Source organism: Marmota flaviventris, chromosome 2 (genome assembly GCF_047511675.1).
Source record: "Marmota flaviventris isolate mMarFla1 chromosome 2, mMarFla1.hap1, whole genome shotgun sequence".
Lineage (NCBI taxonomy): Eukaryota > Metazoa > Chordata > Mammalia > Rodentia > Sciuridae > Marmota > Marmota flaviventris.
In genome coordinates, this window is record NC_092499.1 from 136310968 (window position 1) to 136331406 (window position 20439).

The 20439-nt window shown below is 39.2% G+C and overlaps 1 protein-coding gene across 2 annotated transcripts in view; it reads left to right on the forward strand.

The window, feature by feature from the left end:
- The first annotated feature begins 662 nt into the window (after positions 1-662).
- Iqgap1 (IQ motif containing GTPase activating protein 1) overlaps positions 663-20439 on the forward strand; it is a 107112-nt gene continuing 87335 nt past the window's right edge. For both annotated transcript variants that reach the window (XM_071608601.1, XM_027920063.2), the window contains exons 1-2: positions 663-825; positions 2701-2800. In XM_071608601.1, the coding sequence (XP_071464702.1) occupies positions 771-825; positions 2701-2800 (155 nt within the window). In that variant the 5' untranslated portion in view covers positions 663-770. The remainder of the gene's footprint in view (positions 826-2700; positions 2801-20439) is intronic.

Consider the following 20439-nt stretch of genomic DNA (forward strand, 5'->3'; position numbering starts at 1 on the left):
CATGCTTTCAGGGAGGTTTACAAGGTGCAGGGGAAAGAGGCATCCCCAGTAGGGCAAAGACCCCCTTCAAACAAGAACTTGCAAAGAAAAACGGCAGGGAATCAAAAGAAAGTTTGGGTAAACATGTTTCTGCTTTAAGAATCAACGTTTCAAATACGTGAGAGACTGAACAGTTCTACTCTGGATACTACTGGCAAATCTGGGCGGACTGAGGCCAGATTGACAGACTGTGCTGACTGGGATTGGAATCCCTTATGGTAGTGTGTCCAACAAGAATACACCCTGAGCCATCTGTAAAGACGCCTTCCATGATCCGTGTTGTAGCGGAAGTTAACTTAGCTGGCAGGGCAAGGGAGGCGGCCCAAGGTTTTGATTTCAAGCTTCTGACTTCGCGGTCTGAGTTGGGGATGGGGCGGTGGCCGGCAGGGCGGGGCTGCAGGCCTGGGCAGCCTTCCTGGTAGAGCCCCCGGGAGCGCGGGCCGGGCGGGCGGGCCCCGCCTCCTTCCTTCCGGCAGCCGAGGGTGCTGAGGGATGCGGGGGAGGGTCGAGGTGAGGGGGGGCATATATAGGGCGGGGCCTAGAGGCTCTGGCCACGCCTCCCCGACAGCTCCGGGCAGCGCGGCTGGGCGGGGCCTACGGGGCGGGGCTGACAGCGCCAGGCGAGGCCTCAGGTTCCCTACAGCCCGCGAACGCGGCAGGAGCTGCAGCTGCTGCCGCCCGTGTCTTCAAGGTCTCACCGCTCGTTCAGCAGAGACCCGGGCTCGGCCGCCATGTCCGTCGCGGACGAGGTTGATGGACTGGGCGTGGCTCGGCCGCACTATGGCTGTGAGTGCGGGGCTTTGCTGCGCGAGGGCTTTGGGTATGGGCTCCCTGCCTCCTAGGCGAGGTTTTCCCGGTGGCTCGGCCGGGCGGGTGGGGCAGGGCGGCTGTCGGCTGCGCGGACCCGGAAGAGCCGGCTTGGCTGGGTGGAGGGCTGGAGGCCCGGGCCCGCGCCCCCTCCGGCTTGGAGGCGGGTAGGACCCCGGAGGTCTCACTGCTTCGGCACCCACTGCGGCAGAAGGAGCCCACCCGGCCCCTTTCGCCACCCAGCTCGGCCGAGATTGGGGGAGATGGCCTGGGGTGAGGTGGCAGGAGGACGGGGCAGGGCGTGTCCCGGGACCGGAGACTGGGGCTCTGCTCTGGCTTCTTGGAAAGGTATGCCCCGAGTGGTGCCTGCGAGCCGACTCAGGGTCCAGACCTCCCTGGCTCCATGCTAGGCGAGGTGCGGTACGGTCCTGAGCAAGTCACTTCGGCTTTCTCGGGCTTAGTTCCTTCGTCAGGATTTCAAAAGTTAAAGAAAAAAAAAAAAAAGCCACCGAAAACCTCTGACTTCTTTATTTTCTGTCGTCATCCTTGGGATATCAATGAACTGCAGGTGGGGTGGTTACCATTGGCTACTGGAATCTACTTTGGGGTCTCGAAGTTTTCTATTTTTATTTTACATTATGGAAATAATGGTATTTTTTTAAAGGGTGATTTTATTTATCACAGTTATAATGTGGTGCCACGTTTGTGAAATTGGGCATGAGTAAGACCAGGCCCTGCCTTCAAAGAATTTTTTAATCAGATATAGGTGTACAAGCTAGTGATAATAAGGTGCAATAAAGACAAGAGGTTCGATAACAGGCATACAGAGTAATGTGAAAATGGGTTTAGGGTAGTCATTGTAAACATAGGTGGTGACATTTGAATTTTCTTGAATGAAACTGTACAGAAAAGTTTGACAGATGGAGCAAGAGACCAGACTCCAGGTAGAGTGTGGAAGAGTACAGGTACACTGTGTGTGTGGTGTGTGGAACTGAGTGGTGTGGAGTGCACAGTGATAGGAGGAAAGGGGGAAAGTTTTTAAAAGTAGTGGAGGTCAGATTCGAAAGGCCTTGATTGCCTTCCCAAGGAGTTAGGAATTTAATACCCTGGATGCTAGTGTAGGAGGCAGGTAGCTTCAAGGTTAAGCCCTTGGGTATAGAAGGCTGTCTGCATTTGAACCCAGGGCCCTCTTCTTAATTAGCCCTGGGGCTGAGCTCACAGGCCTCAATTTCCTCATCTGTAAAATAAAAGCTGATAATCACAGGATTGTTGTGGGCTTCAGGGAGAGAATGCATATAAAATGCTTAGCACAATTACTACCACTTAGTTCTCAATAACTGCTGGTTTTGGTTATTAATAAAAGGGGGAAATATGATGAGATCTGTATTTAGAATGAGCTCTGACACAAGAACAAAAGCAGGCCCAAATCTCAAGTCTGTATTTTTCATATTACTATACATTTTTAAAAAAGGGCAAGATGAATGTAGTTGAAACTCTATAGGTCTCTCCCCGTCTTTCTGTAATTTTTTTTTTTTTGTCATGCTGGGGCCTTGGGCACTGAGCTATATCCCCATCCTTTTTCTATTTTGCGATAGGATCTGGCTCAATTTCCAAGTCTGTCCTTGAACTTGTGATCCTCCTACCTTAGCCACGTTGAGTAGCTGGGATTACAGGTGTGCACTATTGCATACAACTCCCATAGGTCTCTTTTTGGGAAAGTCATTGTACACCTGGCTATCCACACAACCACCTGACCTTCAAGGTGACTAGCAGGAATTTGATGGCTGTGGCATTCTTTTATCACTGAGGAAGATTACAGAGCCTGGTATTTACAGTCTTTCTTTCATGTTTTAGCTGTCCTGGATAATGAGAGACTCACTGCAGAGGAGATGGATGAAAGGAGACGTCAGAATGTGGCTTATGAGTACCTTTGTCATTTGGAAGAAGCCAAAAGGTAAAGATGGGCTGGCTGGAGAAAAGATTGGGAGAAGGGAACGGATATGGTGTGAACGGAGATAAAGATTTCTCTGTATTTTGTATGTGGGATTTTGGGAGGCTTCTAGTTGATGGATAAGTACAGATAGGGCATTTATTAGTGGGAGCAAGTCGCCTTGATGGTAGCTTATCATGAAACACTGTGATGAGCATTTATGTTTCCTGAACATTTTCTATATTTTGCTGTTTGCATTTATGCTTATGGTGCTTGTTTTGGGTATTGTCAGCTATCTGAGAGAAATAGCATTTTTAGAATTTGGAAGTTCTTGATCTTAATGTTTTTCTGATTCTTCACTGGTTTTGATTTATATATGAATGAGTCTCCTCCCACCATGTCTTATGGAGTGGGTATTAGATTTGGGAGGCTTAAGAGGGTAGTGTTGTGGATATTGGTCCACACAACATCATCTGTATTCTTTGTGAAGTGAATGTACAACTGCAGTTTTTCATTTTCAGATGCCCAAGACCTGTGTTAAGGGTGTCAATTTACTATCAGTAATTCATTTCTTTTGTTCTGGTGCTTATGTTCCTTTGTAATGTCCCAGGAGAAGTAATTTCAGATTATGTATTCTTTAAGTGAGCTTTGGTGGAAGTCTAGTGAGGGATAATAAAAGGTATTTGTCACCATAGTTTAATGAAAATCAAGGATGTTTCAAATGGGGTTAATGAACAAGAGTGGTGATGGATATTTTGTTTTAATAATTCTGAAAAAAATTTTTTTTTTCTTTTTATGGTTCTAGGGAATAAACCTAGGGTTTTGTGTAAGCATTCTCCTGCTGGGCTACATTCCCATTATTTTGAGACAGAGTCTCTTTTTAGTTGCCCAGGTTGACCTCAACATTTGCAATCGTCTAGCCTTAGCCTCTTGAGTTGCTGGGATTTCAGGAGTGCTCCACTGCTCCTGGCTAATTCTGAAGATAAAATATTACAGGATAGTCCAGAGAACAAGATAACAAACATATTTGTATCTTAGGACTAACCTGTTAACCCTTCAGATCTTTCCCTTCCTCTAAAAAAATGAAAAAAATAAGAAAAAAGTAATAGTCTTTTGTTCCCCTCTTTGGTCCTATTCTTCCCTTTGTGTGGTAACCACCAACATGCATTTGGGTGGGCCTTCTTGAATCTAGGTTGCTTTTCTGAGTTTAAAGTCCTTCTAGGAAATCAGGGTAGGAGTATTAGTAATGATTTAACTTGGGATAAGTGATATTGATGCTTACTTTTCTAAATGGAAGTTTAGAAAACTGAGGCCTGAGTTTTCTTGGTCTACTTGTAGTTTCTTGATCAGGGAATAGTTTCCATCATTTTGTGCAGTAATTATTTAGGTATGTGCATTCAAATCACCTGGAGAATTTTAAAACAAATACAGAGGGCTGGGATTGTAGCTCAGTGGTAGAGCACTTGCCTAGAAGTGAGGCACTGGGTTTGATTCTCAGCACCACAAGTGAAAAATAAAGATCCATTGACAACTAAAAAAATAATTTAAAAAAATACAGATATCTGGGTCTAACCACGGAGATTCTGGTTCAGTGTGTCTGGAGTGGGTTATACTCATATATTTTATTTGTTGTTGTTTTGTGTTTGCGTGCTAGGAATTGAACCCAGGCCCTTGTGCAAGCTAGGCAAGCGTGTTCTACCACTGATCTATATTCCCAGCTCCACATCTGTGTGTTTTAAAAGCCTCTGGTGGTTCTGATGGTCCTCCTCCTCATTGAGAAACAGAATTTAAAATGTTTTTAGAGCTGGGTGTGGTGATGCATGCCTGCCATCCCAGCTACTTGGGAGTCTGAAGAAAAGGAATTGCAAGTTCTTTTTTAGTACTGGGGACTGAACCCAGGGGTGCTTTACCAAGTCACCTCCCCAGTTTTTTGTTTTTTTTTTAATTTTTATTTTGAGACAGGTTCTGGCTAAGTTGCCAAGACTGTCCTCAAACTTGATTCTCCTGCCTCAGCTTCCTGAGTTGTTGAGATTACAGGCATGCATCACTGTGCCTGGCTGAGGGTTGTAAGTTTGATGCCAGCCTGGGTAACATAGTAAGACCTTGTCTCAAAAAAAAAAAAAAAAAATATATGTTTTTTTAGAGCTCTGCCTCATACTGAGATATGTTAGCCAGGATAGAATGATACTCTTCAGCATATTTCTCCTCCTCAGGTGCTGCAAGGCATTTCATTTGCATCTACTCCAGAGTATGTTCTTTTCTGTCAGTTTTTTTTTTTTTTTTTTCCAGTATAGAAAAGTGGCCCATTTGCTTTAAAAAAAATCCATCTAAGGGCTATTATCCTGTGGTGTGTTTTTTAGTTGGGTGCTTAGGAAGTGATTCAAGTAGTGGAGACATTTATGATAGTCTTTGTTTTTTATACTTTGGGTTAAAAGGGAGGTCATAATACTTGCAATATTGCTCTGGCACACTCTGCTCTTGGCCTAGAATTGTGGAAATGCCCCTGCTTTATTTCATGTAGGCAATCATAAAAATCTGGATGTGATTTTTGTTTGTTTTTGCTTAAAACTTTGATTAGAAAATCACCTTTTTAGATTTTACAACTAAATAGTACCAGGAAGTCTGGGAATTTTGTGGTGAGAAAAGGGGGACTAGGAGCCCTATGAGCTACCTAACGTGGTTGCTGCTACTCCTAAAAAATTTTCTGGGTGCCCACTGGTGAATGGCATGCTTTTTGTTATTAGCTAGGGCTTCATCTCCTAGTTGTTTGCCCTGAGGAGCTGGGCTGCACATATTATGTGTTCCTAGGGCTCCTCTTTCCTCTTTAGCACAAGGCCTAAAGTTGCCTTTTTGGGTTGGCCTGGTCTAGTTTTCTCTCAAGTTGAAGGAGCCCCAAGGCCTGGAATTTATAGCGGCTCCAAAGGCAGAAATAAAGATCAAAGAAATCCAAGGGAGAAAAGGTTTCCTTCTTCAGTTCTATTTATAATGTCTCTACTCCTCCCACTAAAAATTCCACCTTTTAGTACAGTGGCCCCATTGTGTATCGGGGCACTCACCTTTAATTTAATCCCCCCCCTGTACCTTTAATAGAGCTCTTTCTTGAGAAAGAGAGAGGAGAGAGTGTAGAGTGAGTATGAGCATGTGGAGACTGTGGGTATGGGTTAAGTGGGAAAATTTAATAGTTATTTCATAAAAGTATATACTGGGAATGGTTGGGAAGTAGAATATATAGATATTTCTGCTTCTTTATTGTTTGAAAGGTAGTTTCAATACAGAAATTAAGCTGTTGTTCTAAGATTTAAGGCTTTTTACTAAGGGCTGACTGTGGAACAAGGACTTAAAAGAGACATCTTAAGTTATTATTTATGCTTAAATGTACATAAATTTGCTTTCCTTCTTTTGCTTGTTCTGATTGAACTTTACATTTGGTTTGGCTCTGGAGCAGTTGTATGGGAGAGATGAATACCACTTTTGCCCAGTTGAAAGAGGTGATCTTTAAATATGTGAGGTATGTAGGTGCTCAGATCTCAGATAGGAGAAAAGTAATAGAGAAAGATCAGAAGAAGAAAGTTCAAGTGAAAAGAAAAAAAACCAAGAGGAGAACACATCAGGAAAGCAGAATAGGGAAGACTGTAGGTGTGGAGGAAGTATGAATGGTTCTAGAAATGGAAGAAAATTCAGTTAGGATAAAGGTCGTTGGGATAAAGTTTATTATAACACCTGCTGTGCTGGTTCATTTAGGGTTCCCTCTTTCAGAGACTTGGTATGTCTGTTTTGGATCACCTTTCTCCTGCTTTGCAGTTATGGATTCTTCTACTTTCTTCCCCTTGTAGAAAGGAAAGTACGGACTTATGGTTTTTTGGAGAGTGTCAGAAACTACAGAGTTAACAGAATTTAGCGCTAAATACAAGCATTTTTCCCTCTGTAATTAAGTGAAATTGAAAAAGTACTTGGAAAGAAATCAGTTCTTGAGAACAAATTCTCTTTTGTGTACATATCTTTATTGGCATAGAACATTTTCTGGGTTGTGTTCTTCAGATCTCCTCTCCCTCTAAATGGTGTTAGAATCCAGGAATATCTGATATTTCCCTCATGGCACTCTGTGATCATGGAAACAGAAGTTAAGACATTTAAGAGGCAAGAACACATGAATAGGTGAGGTAACTAGGAAGAATACCATGGACACCACCTTCTAGGATTTTCAGATGAGAAGCATCACTTAAAGATTGAGCGAGTTGTACCCCTGTAAGCCTAGCTAATTGGGAGGCTGAGGCAGGAGGGTTGCAAATGGAGGCCAGCCTTGTCAATTTAGTGATACCCAGTCTCAAATAAAAAGGGGTGGGGCCAAGCACAGTGGTGTACTCCTGTAATCTCAGCAATCAGGGAGGCTGAGGCAGGAGGATCACAAGTTATAGGCCAGCCTTAACAATTTACAGAGAGAGACTTGTCTCAAAATAAAATAATAAAAAGGGCTGGGGATGTAGCTAATTGGTAAAGTGCCTGCGGGTTCAATCCCTAATACAAAAAAAAAAAAAAAAAAGGGGGGGGGGTTGGGGAATGAGAGCTGGAAATATAGCTCAGTAGAGTGTTTGACTAATATGTGTGATGCCCTGGGTTCCATCGCAAGTATAGTGTGTGTGTGTGTGTGTGTGTGTATGGGCGGGCAAATATTGAGGGAGATCATTTTTAGGAGATTGACCCAAACTCTCCTTTCATAAGCGAGAAAACTAGTCATTTCTACAGAAGTAGTGTGATTCAGAATCTATGGCATATACTACTTAATGGCCCTTTTTGAGACTAGGAACTGGATGCAGTTATGTAGTCATCATTCGCAAGGAGAGATATGGAGTAGCACTTATCCTTAATTCTTGAAATTGTGTTGTAGAAGGAAACCACCATTCTTTTTTTTTTTTTTTTTTGAAACATTTTAGTTCAGTTGCCTTGAACAAACTCCACCCCAAGAAATGGGTTGCATTTAAAAGTGTTATTTGTTAAAGTTCTTGAAACTTAAGTGCTTTCTCACATAGTAACAATGTAACAAATCTAAGTATTAGTTCTTAGTGTGGTCATCAAAAGCTTTTTACCCCAAGTCATAGCTGAAACATTTTGCAAAATTTGGTTAAGAAATGTGGATCTAAAACTTAAAAGAAAGAAATGTGGAGCTGGGGGTGTGGCTCAGGGGTAGAGCACATGCTTAGTATAGAGGCCCTAGATTGAATCCTCTCTTCCTCCTCACAAAAAGGTGGAGAGTAGTCTGGTAAAAGGCAGTCTGTTAGCTGGTAGATACCATTATTACTAACAAAAGTCATGTGACTACACTCATATAATTAGTTAAAACAGAAATTCAAAAAAGTTAAATAAAATGTCCTTGCAAATCTTGAATGTTGGGATATTTTGGTTAAATGAAAAGAATCAGACTTTCAGTTTTGGCAGGTGTGCCTTCTGATTCTGGTTTTGCAAGCTGCTTAACCTCAAAAAGTAAGCTTACATTTGTACTTTGCAAAATGGGAATACTATGTATTTTACAGAGTTGCTGCAGGGTTTTTAGGTGCCTGGCATGGTTTAATACAGAAATATTCAATAAATGTTTTTTGGGTTTTTTTTGTGTTTTTTTTTTGAGAGAGAGAGAGAGAGAATTTTAAATTTATTTTTTAGTATTTGGCGGACACAACATCTTTGTTTGTATGTGGTGCTGAGGATCGAACCCGGGCTGCACGCATGGCAGGCGAGCGCGCTACCGCTTGAGCCACATCCCCAGCCCAATAAATGTGTTTTTTATACACATTTATTGGCAAAAGCAGATTTAATATTAAGATAATGAGGTGTTAGTATACTTTTGGGGGGAATAGTCTGTGTATTTTCAAGATCCTAAAAGTTGGTAGTCCTAGTTTTTTCACTTCAGACTTAATTAAACTTTAGTCTGAAAGGAAGCACCAGAAACAGGATACCTCTAAGGAGTAGAATGGGGGTGGAGGGTGTGAGAAGACTTCCTTTTTTGGCAGTATTAGGAATTGAATGCCTGACCTCCCAGTGCTAGGCAAGTGCTCAACCACTGAACCAAGTCCCCATCCCAAGACTTTTACTTTTTATTTATTATGTAAAAATGCTTTTTACAATGATAATTAATGTTATAATAAAGAAAAAGGGAAGGGATTAAGAGAAAACCTGTAAGTACATAATTTAAAAATATAATCACAAATTCAAATATTTTAATTATTATTGTTTCATTTATTTAATTTTTTTTTTTTTGTATCTGGGATTGAATCCAGCAGTGCTTAACCACTCACCCACATATACAGCCCTTTTGATTTTGAGACAAGGTCTCACTAAGTTGTTTAGGGCCTTGCTAAATTGCTGAGGCTGGCCTCGAATTTGCAATCCTCTGGCCTCAGCCTTCTGAGTTGCTGGGATTATGGGTATGTGCTCTACATGCCTGGCTAAATTGCTGTTTCTTAATTTTTATTTTTTGGTACTGAGGTTTGAACCCAAAGGTGAATTTAACCACTGAGCCACATCTCCATTCCTTTTTATTTATTATTGTTATTTTATTTGAGACAGAGTCTCACAGGATCTTGCAGCTTAGGGCTTTCCTAAATTGCTGAGACTGTCTTCTAATTTTTGATTCTCCTATTCAGGCTCCTGAGTAGCTGGCATTTCTGACATGTGCCACCATGCACTGCTTAATTATTCTTTTCAATGTCTATTCAATATCTATAATTCGTTTAGGTTTATTTCAGTTTAAAATTCTATTGCTTTGGTTACTGGAGAAATTAAGCATTTTCCTACACATTTGTTTACCAATTTTATTTTCTTAGGCAAATTTCCTTCTTCCAGGGTCATATTAACTGTTGTGATCTCTCTTATAATATGCATGTTAACTTTCTGATATTTGTTGCAAACATTGTTCCTTGATTTTCCATTTTTTGTTTCATTATGGCTTAAAATTTTATGGCGTTTACTGTGTGTGTGTGTGTGTGTGTGTGTGTGTGTTGATGCTGGGGTTTGACCTTAAGGCCTCATGCATGCTAGGCAAGTGCTCTACCACTGAGCTATATCCCCAACCAAAGATCTTTCTTGATTTATAGTATCTTTTGTTTATTTTCATTCTAGGGATTTATTCATTATACCTGTAATAATTGGTTTTGACTCATTAGTTCTGTCTTGGGAGTGAGGTCTGCATTGTTTCTTTTATGTTTCTCCAGTTTTTTGCTTATGTTAAATCATAACAATGATGATTTAACATAAACCATCATCTAGAACATTCTCTTTTTTTTTCTTTTTTCGAAGTACTTTTTATTTTTTATTTTTGGTATCAAGGATTGAACCCAGAAGTGCTTAACCACTGAACCACATCCTCAGCCCATTTTATTTTTTATTTTGAGACAGGGTCTTGCTAAGTTACTGAGGCTGGCTTTAAACTTGCAGTCCTCTTGCCTCAGCTTCCCTTCTCTCTGGGATTCCAGGCATGTGCTACTAAGCCCCGTTTTATTTTTTATTTTAAGATAGGGTTTTGCTAAGTTCCCAAGGCTAGCTTCAACTTGTGATCTTCCTGCCTCTGCCTCCTGAGTTGCTGGGTAGAACATTCATTCTAGATGTGTGCTTCACGTATATCTTTTGTTTCACTGATTTGATTTTCTATAGTCTTTTTTTCTTGCTACTGTTATTGGTAGTTGCTTTTTCCTATTGTAATTTTCATTTTGAACTATTAAGTTCTTTTCCCTCTCTACTCTGGTAAATAGAATAGGTGACTTTGTTTAGTTTATGAAGAATAGTGTGATACATAAAAAATCCTATTTGAGGTAGAAAGAAGGAGTGGCTTATCAAGGGTGTTAGGTTCAGTACTTTACCAGTTCTCCTTACAATCAGTAGGAGTTAAGATGGATTTGACCACAAGACACTACTATTAACTGGCCAGTTGAGTGTATGGATTGTCCACCAGTCAAGGTTGGGAAAGTCTTCCTGTGCTAAGTGGCTCATTAGTTTTGACCTAATTTGGCAAATATGTTTTCTGGTCTTAAGAGATCAAAGTAGTAATTGTGATCATATATTTTTAAATCCCTAATGACAAAATAATGAAAATATATTTGAAGTCCAAATTTGCCAAATTCTAGGAATTTCATTTTCGGACTTGTCTCTGATTTTTGTATAATTTCTTCTGCTTCACAATGTAGCAATGGAGGAATGACTACCTGTTGGGAGCAGGTCTTGTTTTGAACATTTTAAGCTATGTGGTGGACTTTTGGTTGTTTCCAGTCAGGGCTGCCTAAATAAACCTCTTGACAAGTATTTGTGTAAGAAATTGCTGGTAGGCAAAATGAGACCTTCCGGAAGTGATTCATATTCCTGCGGCTGTTTGTTTAGTTTGGGACTTGGTTGCTTAGAGACCATATCTTTGAGCAAGCTGAGTGAAGTACCAGTTGAATATGCTTAGGGCTCTTAGCCTACCTGATCAAGTTAGACCTCTACTGCTTGATATTTTTCTTCTGCAAGGCTCTTAACAGTGGCTCGATAGTAAAAAAAAAAAAAAAAAAAAAAAAAAAAATTAAACATAAGTAAAAAAAATCTGGTTAGCGGTTTATTTTGAAAAGTAAGAGTTTACTTATTTAAGTTTGATTGAAAAAATTCTTATAACTGTATGTTAGGAAGAATTGGCTATTTCAGTAAGACTTTTTTTTTTTTTTTTTTTTTTTAATAGAAACCTTAATCCTCTACCTTTAAGGTAGTTAAAAGGAAGCCAGAGTTCCCTCCAAAGTCAAATACCACCCGACTGTGTCATTTACATGGCCATCATGACTGAAAATATGTCCCATGTTCCAAAGTCAATGTCTTCCTCTTGTTTCTCCCCTCTTCCTCATTGTCATCATTAGCACCATTTATTGAGTACTTACAATGTGCTAGGCCCTGTGCTAAACACTTTATATGCTTTTATCTGATTAGTTGCTCTTGATATGCCATGAGGTGCTTCTTATTTACATTTAACAAATAGAAAAGCAAAACTCAGAGGTTAGTCACCCATCTCATAAGTGGTGGATCCAGATTTCAGGTTTGGCAAGCACTCCAAAGCCCATGCTCTTAACTACCATGTCAATTTGCTGCTATTGTAGTAATGCTTCTGTTTCTACAAATGACAACAGTAGTAACTATCATTAATTAGGCAGAATGATAAATGTACATAGAACGGTACTGTGGGATAGACATGATTTTTATGTGATGTTATGCTGTGTTGGGGATTGAACCCAGGCCTTAAGCATGCGAGGCAGCTGCCCTACCATTGAGCTCCTCTCTCTCTCTGCCCCCCTATATATATGTGTGTGTATATATATATATATATACACACACACATATGTATATATATACACACACATATATATATATGTATAAATTATATATAAATATATTTTTTATAAAAGGCAGGAAAGTTGTTGATGTTTAATTATTGATGGACCTTTATTTTATTCATTTATTTATATGTGTGCTGAGGATCGAACCCAGTGTGTCACACATGCTAGGCAAGCGCTCTACCACTGAGCCACAACCCTAGCCCCTCATTTTAGTTTTTTAAAGAGAGAGAGAGAATTTTTTTTTTTTTAATATTTATTTTTTGGTGGACACAAAATCTTTATTTTTATTTTTATGTGGTGCTGAGGATCAAACCCAGTGCCCTGCGCATGCTAGGCAAGTGCGCTACCGCTTGAGCCCCATCCCCAGCCTCCTCATTTTATTTTAAAAGGAAAAAATGAGTTAATGTCATTTATCCTAAGGTTATATAACTATCTGAGGAATCCAAACCCAGGACTGCGTAACACCAATGCTAGTGCTCTTAACTTTTGTAGGCATGGAAGGGGAAAGATTTAAGTCCAATCAAGTTAGCTGTTACCCAGAGACATTAGTAATTGGTCTAGCTGTCAAGTGACTGATGGAATTAGAGATGTTTCCTGCCTCTTATTACAGAATCTCCTAACCTACCACTCTGCATGAGGGCAAGTCTCCAATTTGTCTCATGTATTTTTGTGTTAATTAGATTTTTGGACTTTTCCTGATTGTTTTTCTTCTTCATAACCAGTTGACTGCATTGGATTCCGCTTAGACTTTTCTTTTCTATCACTTTCTCATTTGTTGAATAATGACCTCATACAGACAGGAGTGGCAAATTGTATTGGAAATTGCCTGGGATCATTTGGCAAGAACTGTATTGGGGGGGGGGGGCATTGTGGGTGGAGGAAAGACTTGTCTAAAGGCCTGTATTTCTTCTTTACTCAGAGAATACCTTCCTGTTGACTCATTGGAAATCATAATGAAAAGCAGAAGGAACACTGAAGAGGTAGCTGCCAGCCCAGGGCTTGGCTGCTGTTGTGACAGATATTTGGGGACTGAGAGAATGCTGGGCTCTAAGAATTGTGAGATTTTTGTAGTAGAAAGAAGTACTATTATTGTGATAGGTTTTTGTCCATAACATTAAAAAGTATCAAATTGTTGCTTGGAATCATTGATCAGCAACATAAGAAACAAAAAAATTTCTTGATTGGGTTTAATTGACTATCTTAAACACCAGATAGGAGAAACAGAGGAATAACAGAGGAATGGGGAAATTTAGAAAAAGAAAAGTTGGAAAGGAAAAAATAGGATCATTAAAGATAGGAAAATGATAAAATGTAAATAGAAAAAGTCTCACAGATATGCAGTTGTCACTAATAACAGGTCATTTCATAACATATACATATTTCAGATGATTCTTAAAATAGCTATAATCAAATAAAAATTACCTTCTACTTAACTGATTCACAAGGAAATATTTTTCTGCCTTGAAGACATATGCTGTGTCTTGGGTGATACATATTTGGACATTAGTAATTTGTAAAGAGTAGTACTTAATAAAGGTTTGGGGATTTCCTTAAAAAATTTCAGAATCCCTGCAATTTTTTTTAGATTAATTTGGTCTTAATAAAAAATATTTTATTTAAAGCATTTTTTCCTTAATTAAAAACATATGAGTAGTTGGGCATGGTGGTACACTTCTGTAATCCCAGCAACTCAAGAGGCTGAGACAGGAGGATTGCAAGGTCCAGACCAGACTCAGCAACTTAGTGAGACTCTGTCTCAAAATAGAAATTAAAGTGGGCTGGGGATGTGGCTCAGTGGTTAAGTGCTTCTAGGTTCAATATCTAGTGCCAAAAAAACCAAAACAAATAAACAAACAAACAAACAAAAAACAAATGAGGAAGACTGAGGTAGAAGGATCACAAGTTCGAGGCTAGCCTCCTCAACTTAGCAAGACCTTGTATCAAAATTTAAAAAAAAAGGGCTGGGGATATAGTTCTGTGGCAAAACACCCCTGGATTCAATCCCTAGATGGGGCTGGGGCCATAGCTCAGTGGAAGGCACAAGGTCCTGAGTTCAATCCCCAGCACCATAAATAAATAAATACATACATATATACATACCTGGACATGACGTGTAATTCAGAAGCTATGTAAGGATATACAGCGTTAAAATATCTATCTACAGTGTAAAAGTATCTATCTACAGTGTAAAAATATCTATACATACATACATACATACATACCCGGACATGACGTGTAATTCAGAAGCTATGTAAGGATATACAGCGTTAAAATATCTATCTACAGTGTAAAAATATCTATCTTCCAAGGCAGGGTATAGCTCAGTGGTAAAATGCTTGCCTATCATGCAAGAGGCCCTTGATTTGATTCCCATCACCACATACACCCAAAAGTCTGTATCTTTAGTTCTCTAAAGTCTCTCAGTTATCTTCCCCATATGGCACCACTGTTATGATTATGTTACCTCTCTCTTCCAGAGAGGTTCTGTGCATGTACATACAAATCACTTTTTTTCTTTGTTTAGAAGTGGAAGCACACTACGCATTTTGCTTGTTATCTTGAAACTCATTCTACATGAATGCAGTGTCGTGCCTCATTTTTATTTTTCACAGTTGCTTAGTTTTTAGTTTTGGATTTAAACCTCAATGGACATTTTCTCCCTTAATTTTTGTTATTATGAACAATACTGTGTTTAGTAGCTTTGTGTATGTACCATTGTGCATGTGTAAGCTAAACGTGGGATTTCCTGGGCAAAGGGAATATGCATACTGCCAATTTGCACTTTTTGGAGGTTGTACTGATTTACATGCTTCTCTATCAAAAATGTATAAAATAACTATAGTTCACATAAATTCACCAACCCAGAGTATTATAGTTTTTTTTAATAGCTGACAGTTTCATAGGTGAAAACGGTTGCTTCATTGTAGTTTTATTATTATTATTATTATTATTATTATTATTCTTTTTCTTTGGTACTGGGGAGGCACTCAGCCACTGAGCCACATCCTCAGTCCTATATTTATTTAGAGACAGGGTCTCACTGAATTGCTTAGTGGCTTGCCATTGCTGAGGCTGGCTTTGAACTCAGGATCCTTGTGCCTCAGCCTCCAGAGCTGCTGGGATTATAGGCTTGCCCTACTGGGCCTGAGTAGTTTCATTTTTAGATTATCTATTTATGAGTGAAGCTTAGCATATGTTTAAAGGTCATTTGAATATCCTTTTCTGTGAACTTTTGGCAGAATTCTTTGCTTGTTTTTCTAATGGATTCTTAAATATTTTGTATTGATTAGTAAGAGCTTTTTATATATTGAGGAAATTGGCCCTTTATATGCTATATGTGTTGTAAATATTTCAGTCTATTCTTTAAATCTTGATTTTGTGTAAGCTGTTTGAAATAATGAAGAATTCTTAAACATTTGAATTTATTAATTTTTTAGTTTTGCATTTGGGATTTTTTTTGGAGGGGGAGAGGTAATTTTTAGAGAATATTTATCAAAACTGCAACTATGCTAGGTGCACTGGAACATGTCTATAATCCCAGTGACTCAGGAGGCTGAGGCAGGAGGATCATGAATTCAAAGCCAGCCTCAGCAAAAGGGAGGCGCTAAGAAACTCAGTTGAGACCCTGTCTCTAAATAAAATAGGGCTGGGGATGTGGCTCAGTGGTCGAGTACCCCTGAGTTCAATCCCTGTTGCCCCTCCAAAGAAAACAAAAACCAAAAATTTGCTTTTTTTTTTTTTTTTTTTTCTGGACATATGTTTTCAGTTTTCTTCTAGGATAGAAAAAGTTTTAGCATTTTGCTGGGCATAGTGGCACACACCTATAATCCCAAAGGCTCAGGAGGCTGAGGCAGAGGACCACTAGTTCAAAGCCAGTCTCTAGTATCTTAATGAGGCCTTAAGCAACTCAGCAAGACCCTGTCTCTAAACAAAATACAAAAAAGGGAATGTGGTTCAGTGGTTAGGTGCCGCTGGGTTTAATTCCTGGTACCAAAAAAAAAAAAAAAAGAGTTTCAGCATTTCACTCAGTGAGCCATTTAGAATTTATTTTTATGTGAGGAGTGGGGTAGAGATCCTATTGTTTAACTTTTCTCCAGATAATTTTTGGATAATATCTTAGACTTCTCTATTTATTTTCACTGGGGATCAAATCTGGGGTGCTTTACCACTGAACTGTATCCCTGCCCCTTTTTGATTTTTTATGTTGAGATGGGGTCTCCTTAAGTTACTCAAGGCCTTGCTAAATTTCTGAGGTTGGCTTTGAATTTACCATTCTCCAGCCTCAGCCTCCCAAGTTGCTGGGAGTTCAGGCCTGTGCCGCTACACCTGGCAGTATAAAATTTTTAGCATCAGTGGCAACTTTCTTATGAAATGCAAGTCTGGAGTGCAGTATATATGTGAACTTATGTATGGTGTGTGAACTGATATCTTAACCACCCCCCTCCCCCCAACAAGGCAACTTCAGCTGTTGAGATTTTTGAAACAAATGGTTTACACATCCTTTGAGGGAAATTGGCCAGAGTTTTCTAGAGTGCTTTCAAGCAAGTTGTATTGTGATGTTAAACAGATTAATAGTGTGGAATGAAGTTGGCCTTGAGGAAACTGGTTTGGGATTAAAAGTTTCTGAAGACCTTGAAGAGATGAGCAGACTTGCAAAACCAACAGAACAGAGCCTTTGTGCTAAAGGAGAGTACAAGTTTGGACTTTAAGAAACTGTGACTGACTTTCTAGACAACAGGTCTGTAACTGAACTATATACCCCTTTTTATTTATTTATTTTGAGACAGGGTCTTACTAAATTGCCCAAGCTAGCCTCAGTTTTCTTTTGGCATTACTGGGGATTGAACCCAAGGACACTTTACCATTGAGCTACATCCCGATCCCTCGCCCTTTTAAAAAGTTTTTTCTTTTTCTTGAGACCAGACCTCAGTTAAGCTGCTGAGGCTGGCATACAACATGTGATCTCCTGCCTCAGCCTCCCTCATGGCTGGGATTACAGGTGTGTGCCACCAGACCTGGCTTGAAGTATGTTGTATTGATGAATGCTTCAGTATTAAAGAAGAAAGAATTTAGTGGTAAAATAAATTTCAGAAATACTGGAATATACCAAATAAGATGATTATTTTACTGGCAGGTTACTAAAACTCTTTATCATGGGTGGATTCATTCTGAATTCTAAGGGAGAGGTAAATATTCCTCAAACTTAGTTGTCAGACTCTTTTCTCACAGATTGCCTCTCTTAGTACTAGTGTTCCAAGCTGGGAAATGCTGTTCTCTCTCAACTGGCACATGTGCTCTCTCTCTGTCTTCAGTGTTAGGGTAGATTTCAGGGCTGCTTTATGACTGAATATATCCCTAGGCCTTTTTTTTTTTTAAATATTTATTTGTTAGTTTTCGGTGGACACAACGTTTTTATTTTATTTGTATGTGGTGCTGAGGATCGAACCCAGCGCCCCGCGCATGCCAGGCGAATGCACTACGGCTTGAGCCACATCCCCAGCCCTCCCTAGCTAGGCCTTTTTATTTTTATTTTGAAACAGGGTCTCTCTCTCTTTTGGGTACTGGGGATTGAACTCAAGGGCACATAAACACTGAGTCACATCCCCAGCCCTATTTAGTAATTTATTTAGGGACAAGGTCTCACTGAGTTGCTTAGTGCTTCGCTGTTGCTGGCTTTGAACTCTTGATCCTCCTGTTTTAGCCTCCTGAGCTGCTGGGATCATAGGTATGTGTCACTGCACCTGGCTGGAGTCTCTCTTAATTGCTGAGGATCTTGTTAGGTAGTGCAGGCTGGCCAGGGAGTTGGCATCCTCCTTCTTCAGCCTTCCAAGTCTCTGGGATTATAGGCATGTGTCACCATACTCAGTGTTTTGTAATTTCTTAAAATTCTCCACTGAGTTCTCATATTTTCTGGGTTTAATAGCTTATATTAAAGCCCTAATTTGTTAGATGTAATTGCTAAACGTAGTCAGTGATCTTTAAAACACTGTACAGGGGCTAGGGTTGTGGCTCAGCAGTGGAGTGCTCACTTAGCACATGCAGAGCCCTGGGTTCGATCCTCAGCACCACATAAAAATAATAAAATAAAGGTATTGTGTCCAATTACAACTAAAAAAATAAATATTTTAAAAAACTTAAAAAAACCCACTCTAAAGTACAGGAGTATTTTTTTTTTTTTAAAACAGAATACAAATGTAGTAATTATTTAAAAGGAAAAATAGATATTACAAATTCTGACATCTATCTTTTCTTTTTTAATAATTTCCTGCAAAAGCTGGATGCAGTGGTGCACACCTGTAATCCCAGTGACTTGGGAGGCTAAGGCAGGAGGATTGCAAGTTTGAGGCTCACTTCAGCAATTTAGTGAGGCCCTAAGCAGTTTAGCAAGACTCTGTCTCAAAATAAAAGAATTAAAAAGGACTGGGATATAGGTCAGTGGTAAAGGACCCCTGGCAAATCCCTAGTACAAAAACAAAACAAAAACTTGGCAAAATTTTAGAGTATGGTCAAATATATAATTTATGAGCACTTAAGGAGAAAAGAAATGATGCTTAGGAGAAAACGTGGACTCCTTAAGAAACCATGTCACATTATTATTTATTTTTGAACATGGTCATCAGATTTGTGAGTCAAGAGAAAAACACAGTACTGTCTAGATTGTAACAAGGCATTTGAAAGCATGTCTTATGATACTGTTGCAGACAGGGTTGGATAAATATGAACTAGATTACAATGTAATTAAGATTCATAACGGGCTAGGGATACAGCTCAATGGGAGAGCATTTGCCTAGCATGCATAAGGCCTTGGATTCACTCCCTAGTACTGCCAAAACAATAATAATAAAAACAACAACAACAATAATGATAATTGTAACTGGCTGAATAAACTAGATTCAAATAAAGCTGCTAGGTGGAATGATTGCTTAATGGGAGTGGTGAAAGTGTTCTGGAATTTGTAATGATCTTACAACATTGTGAATATACTAAAAGTCACTATTGCATGCTTTAAAATGGTTTAAAAAGGTGAACTTGAATTTTATTTTCAAAAAGAAGTATTAGGTTTTTAATTCAAGAAAAAGATCTTTGGCATGTGTTATGTTGTTATATATAAAATGTTGGGAAATATGAAGGCATCAGTGATATGTTGATCCAGGTGGGACTTGACTTTGGGGTGCTGAAGAGATCGTTAATAAATTGCATGACAAATTCTGTTTTTATTTTTTAAAATATTTATTTTTTAGTTGTAGTTGGATGCAATACCTTTATTTATTTATTTTTATGTGGTGCTGAGGATTGAACCCAGGGCCTCACACGTGCTAGGTGTGCTCTACTGCTGAGCCACAACCCCAGCCCACAGATTCTGCTTTTAAATACCCTAAAATGGATAGTTTTAAAGGTATTGTGATAAATGTGAATTTCTACATTGGGGTTCAAAAAATGTCTAATTACAGGATAGGTAGCACTAATGGGAAAAGAAAATGAAAGAAATATGGTATGTTTATTAACCACTAATAGAAATGTGATATTTGCAGCAAAGAAAGAGATGTTTTCAGTGCCTTCTGAATTCATGAGAAAACTGACTGAAATTGGTGTTCAATTCTGGAGGCCATACTTTAAGAGGGAACTTGAAGGCTGGGCATATGGTAGAGTACTTGCCTCATGCTGGGAGGCTCTGGGTTTCATCCCTAGTACCATACACACAAAGGGGAATTTGATAATCTAGAGCAGGACTGGTGTATCTGAGGTTGGTTCCTTCTACCTGCAGCCAACACTACTGATAGATCAGAGTCCTTTTCAACATAGAATCGGAAGAGCCACTTCTAATCAGTGATCTGATCAGGTGTTGGTCCGCTAGTTGAGACCTGACTATTGCTCTAGAAATGAGAGCAGGTTGGATGAGCATATCCTGATGATGAAGAGTCTATAAATTGTGATTTATAAAGAATAATTGAAAGGACTGAGGCTATTTAATGAGAAAACAAGATTTAGAGGGAACATAGAATCTGAATCTCAGAAGTTCAGCCTCTCAGCCAGTATAAGAATTTTTTCACTTGTTCTTTAATATTTAATATTACTGTGGAATGTAAGAGAGATTCAGTTTATCATCTGTGTGGTACCAGGCAAACAAAACTAGGTAATATGAATATGCTTAATATGAGGAAGAACTTAATAACAACAAGAAATTGCCAAAAAATGAGCTGCTTTGGGAAAATCCATGTAGCAGAACTGACTGTAGTTTTAATGGGAAGTTATTATTATGTTTTAAGTATTTTCTCAAGTTATTTAAAAGTAAGTTTTTATTTTCTTTTTTTTCTGCATAGT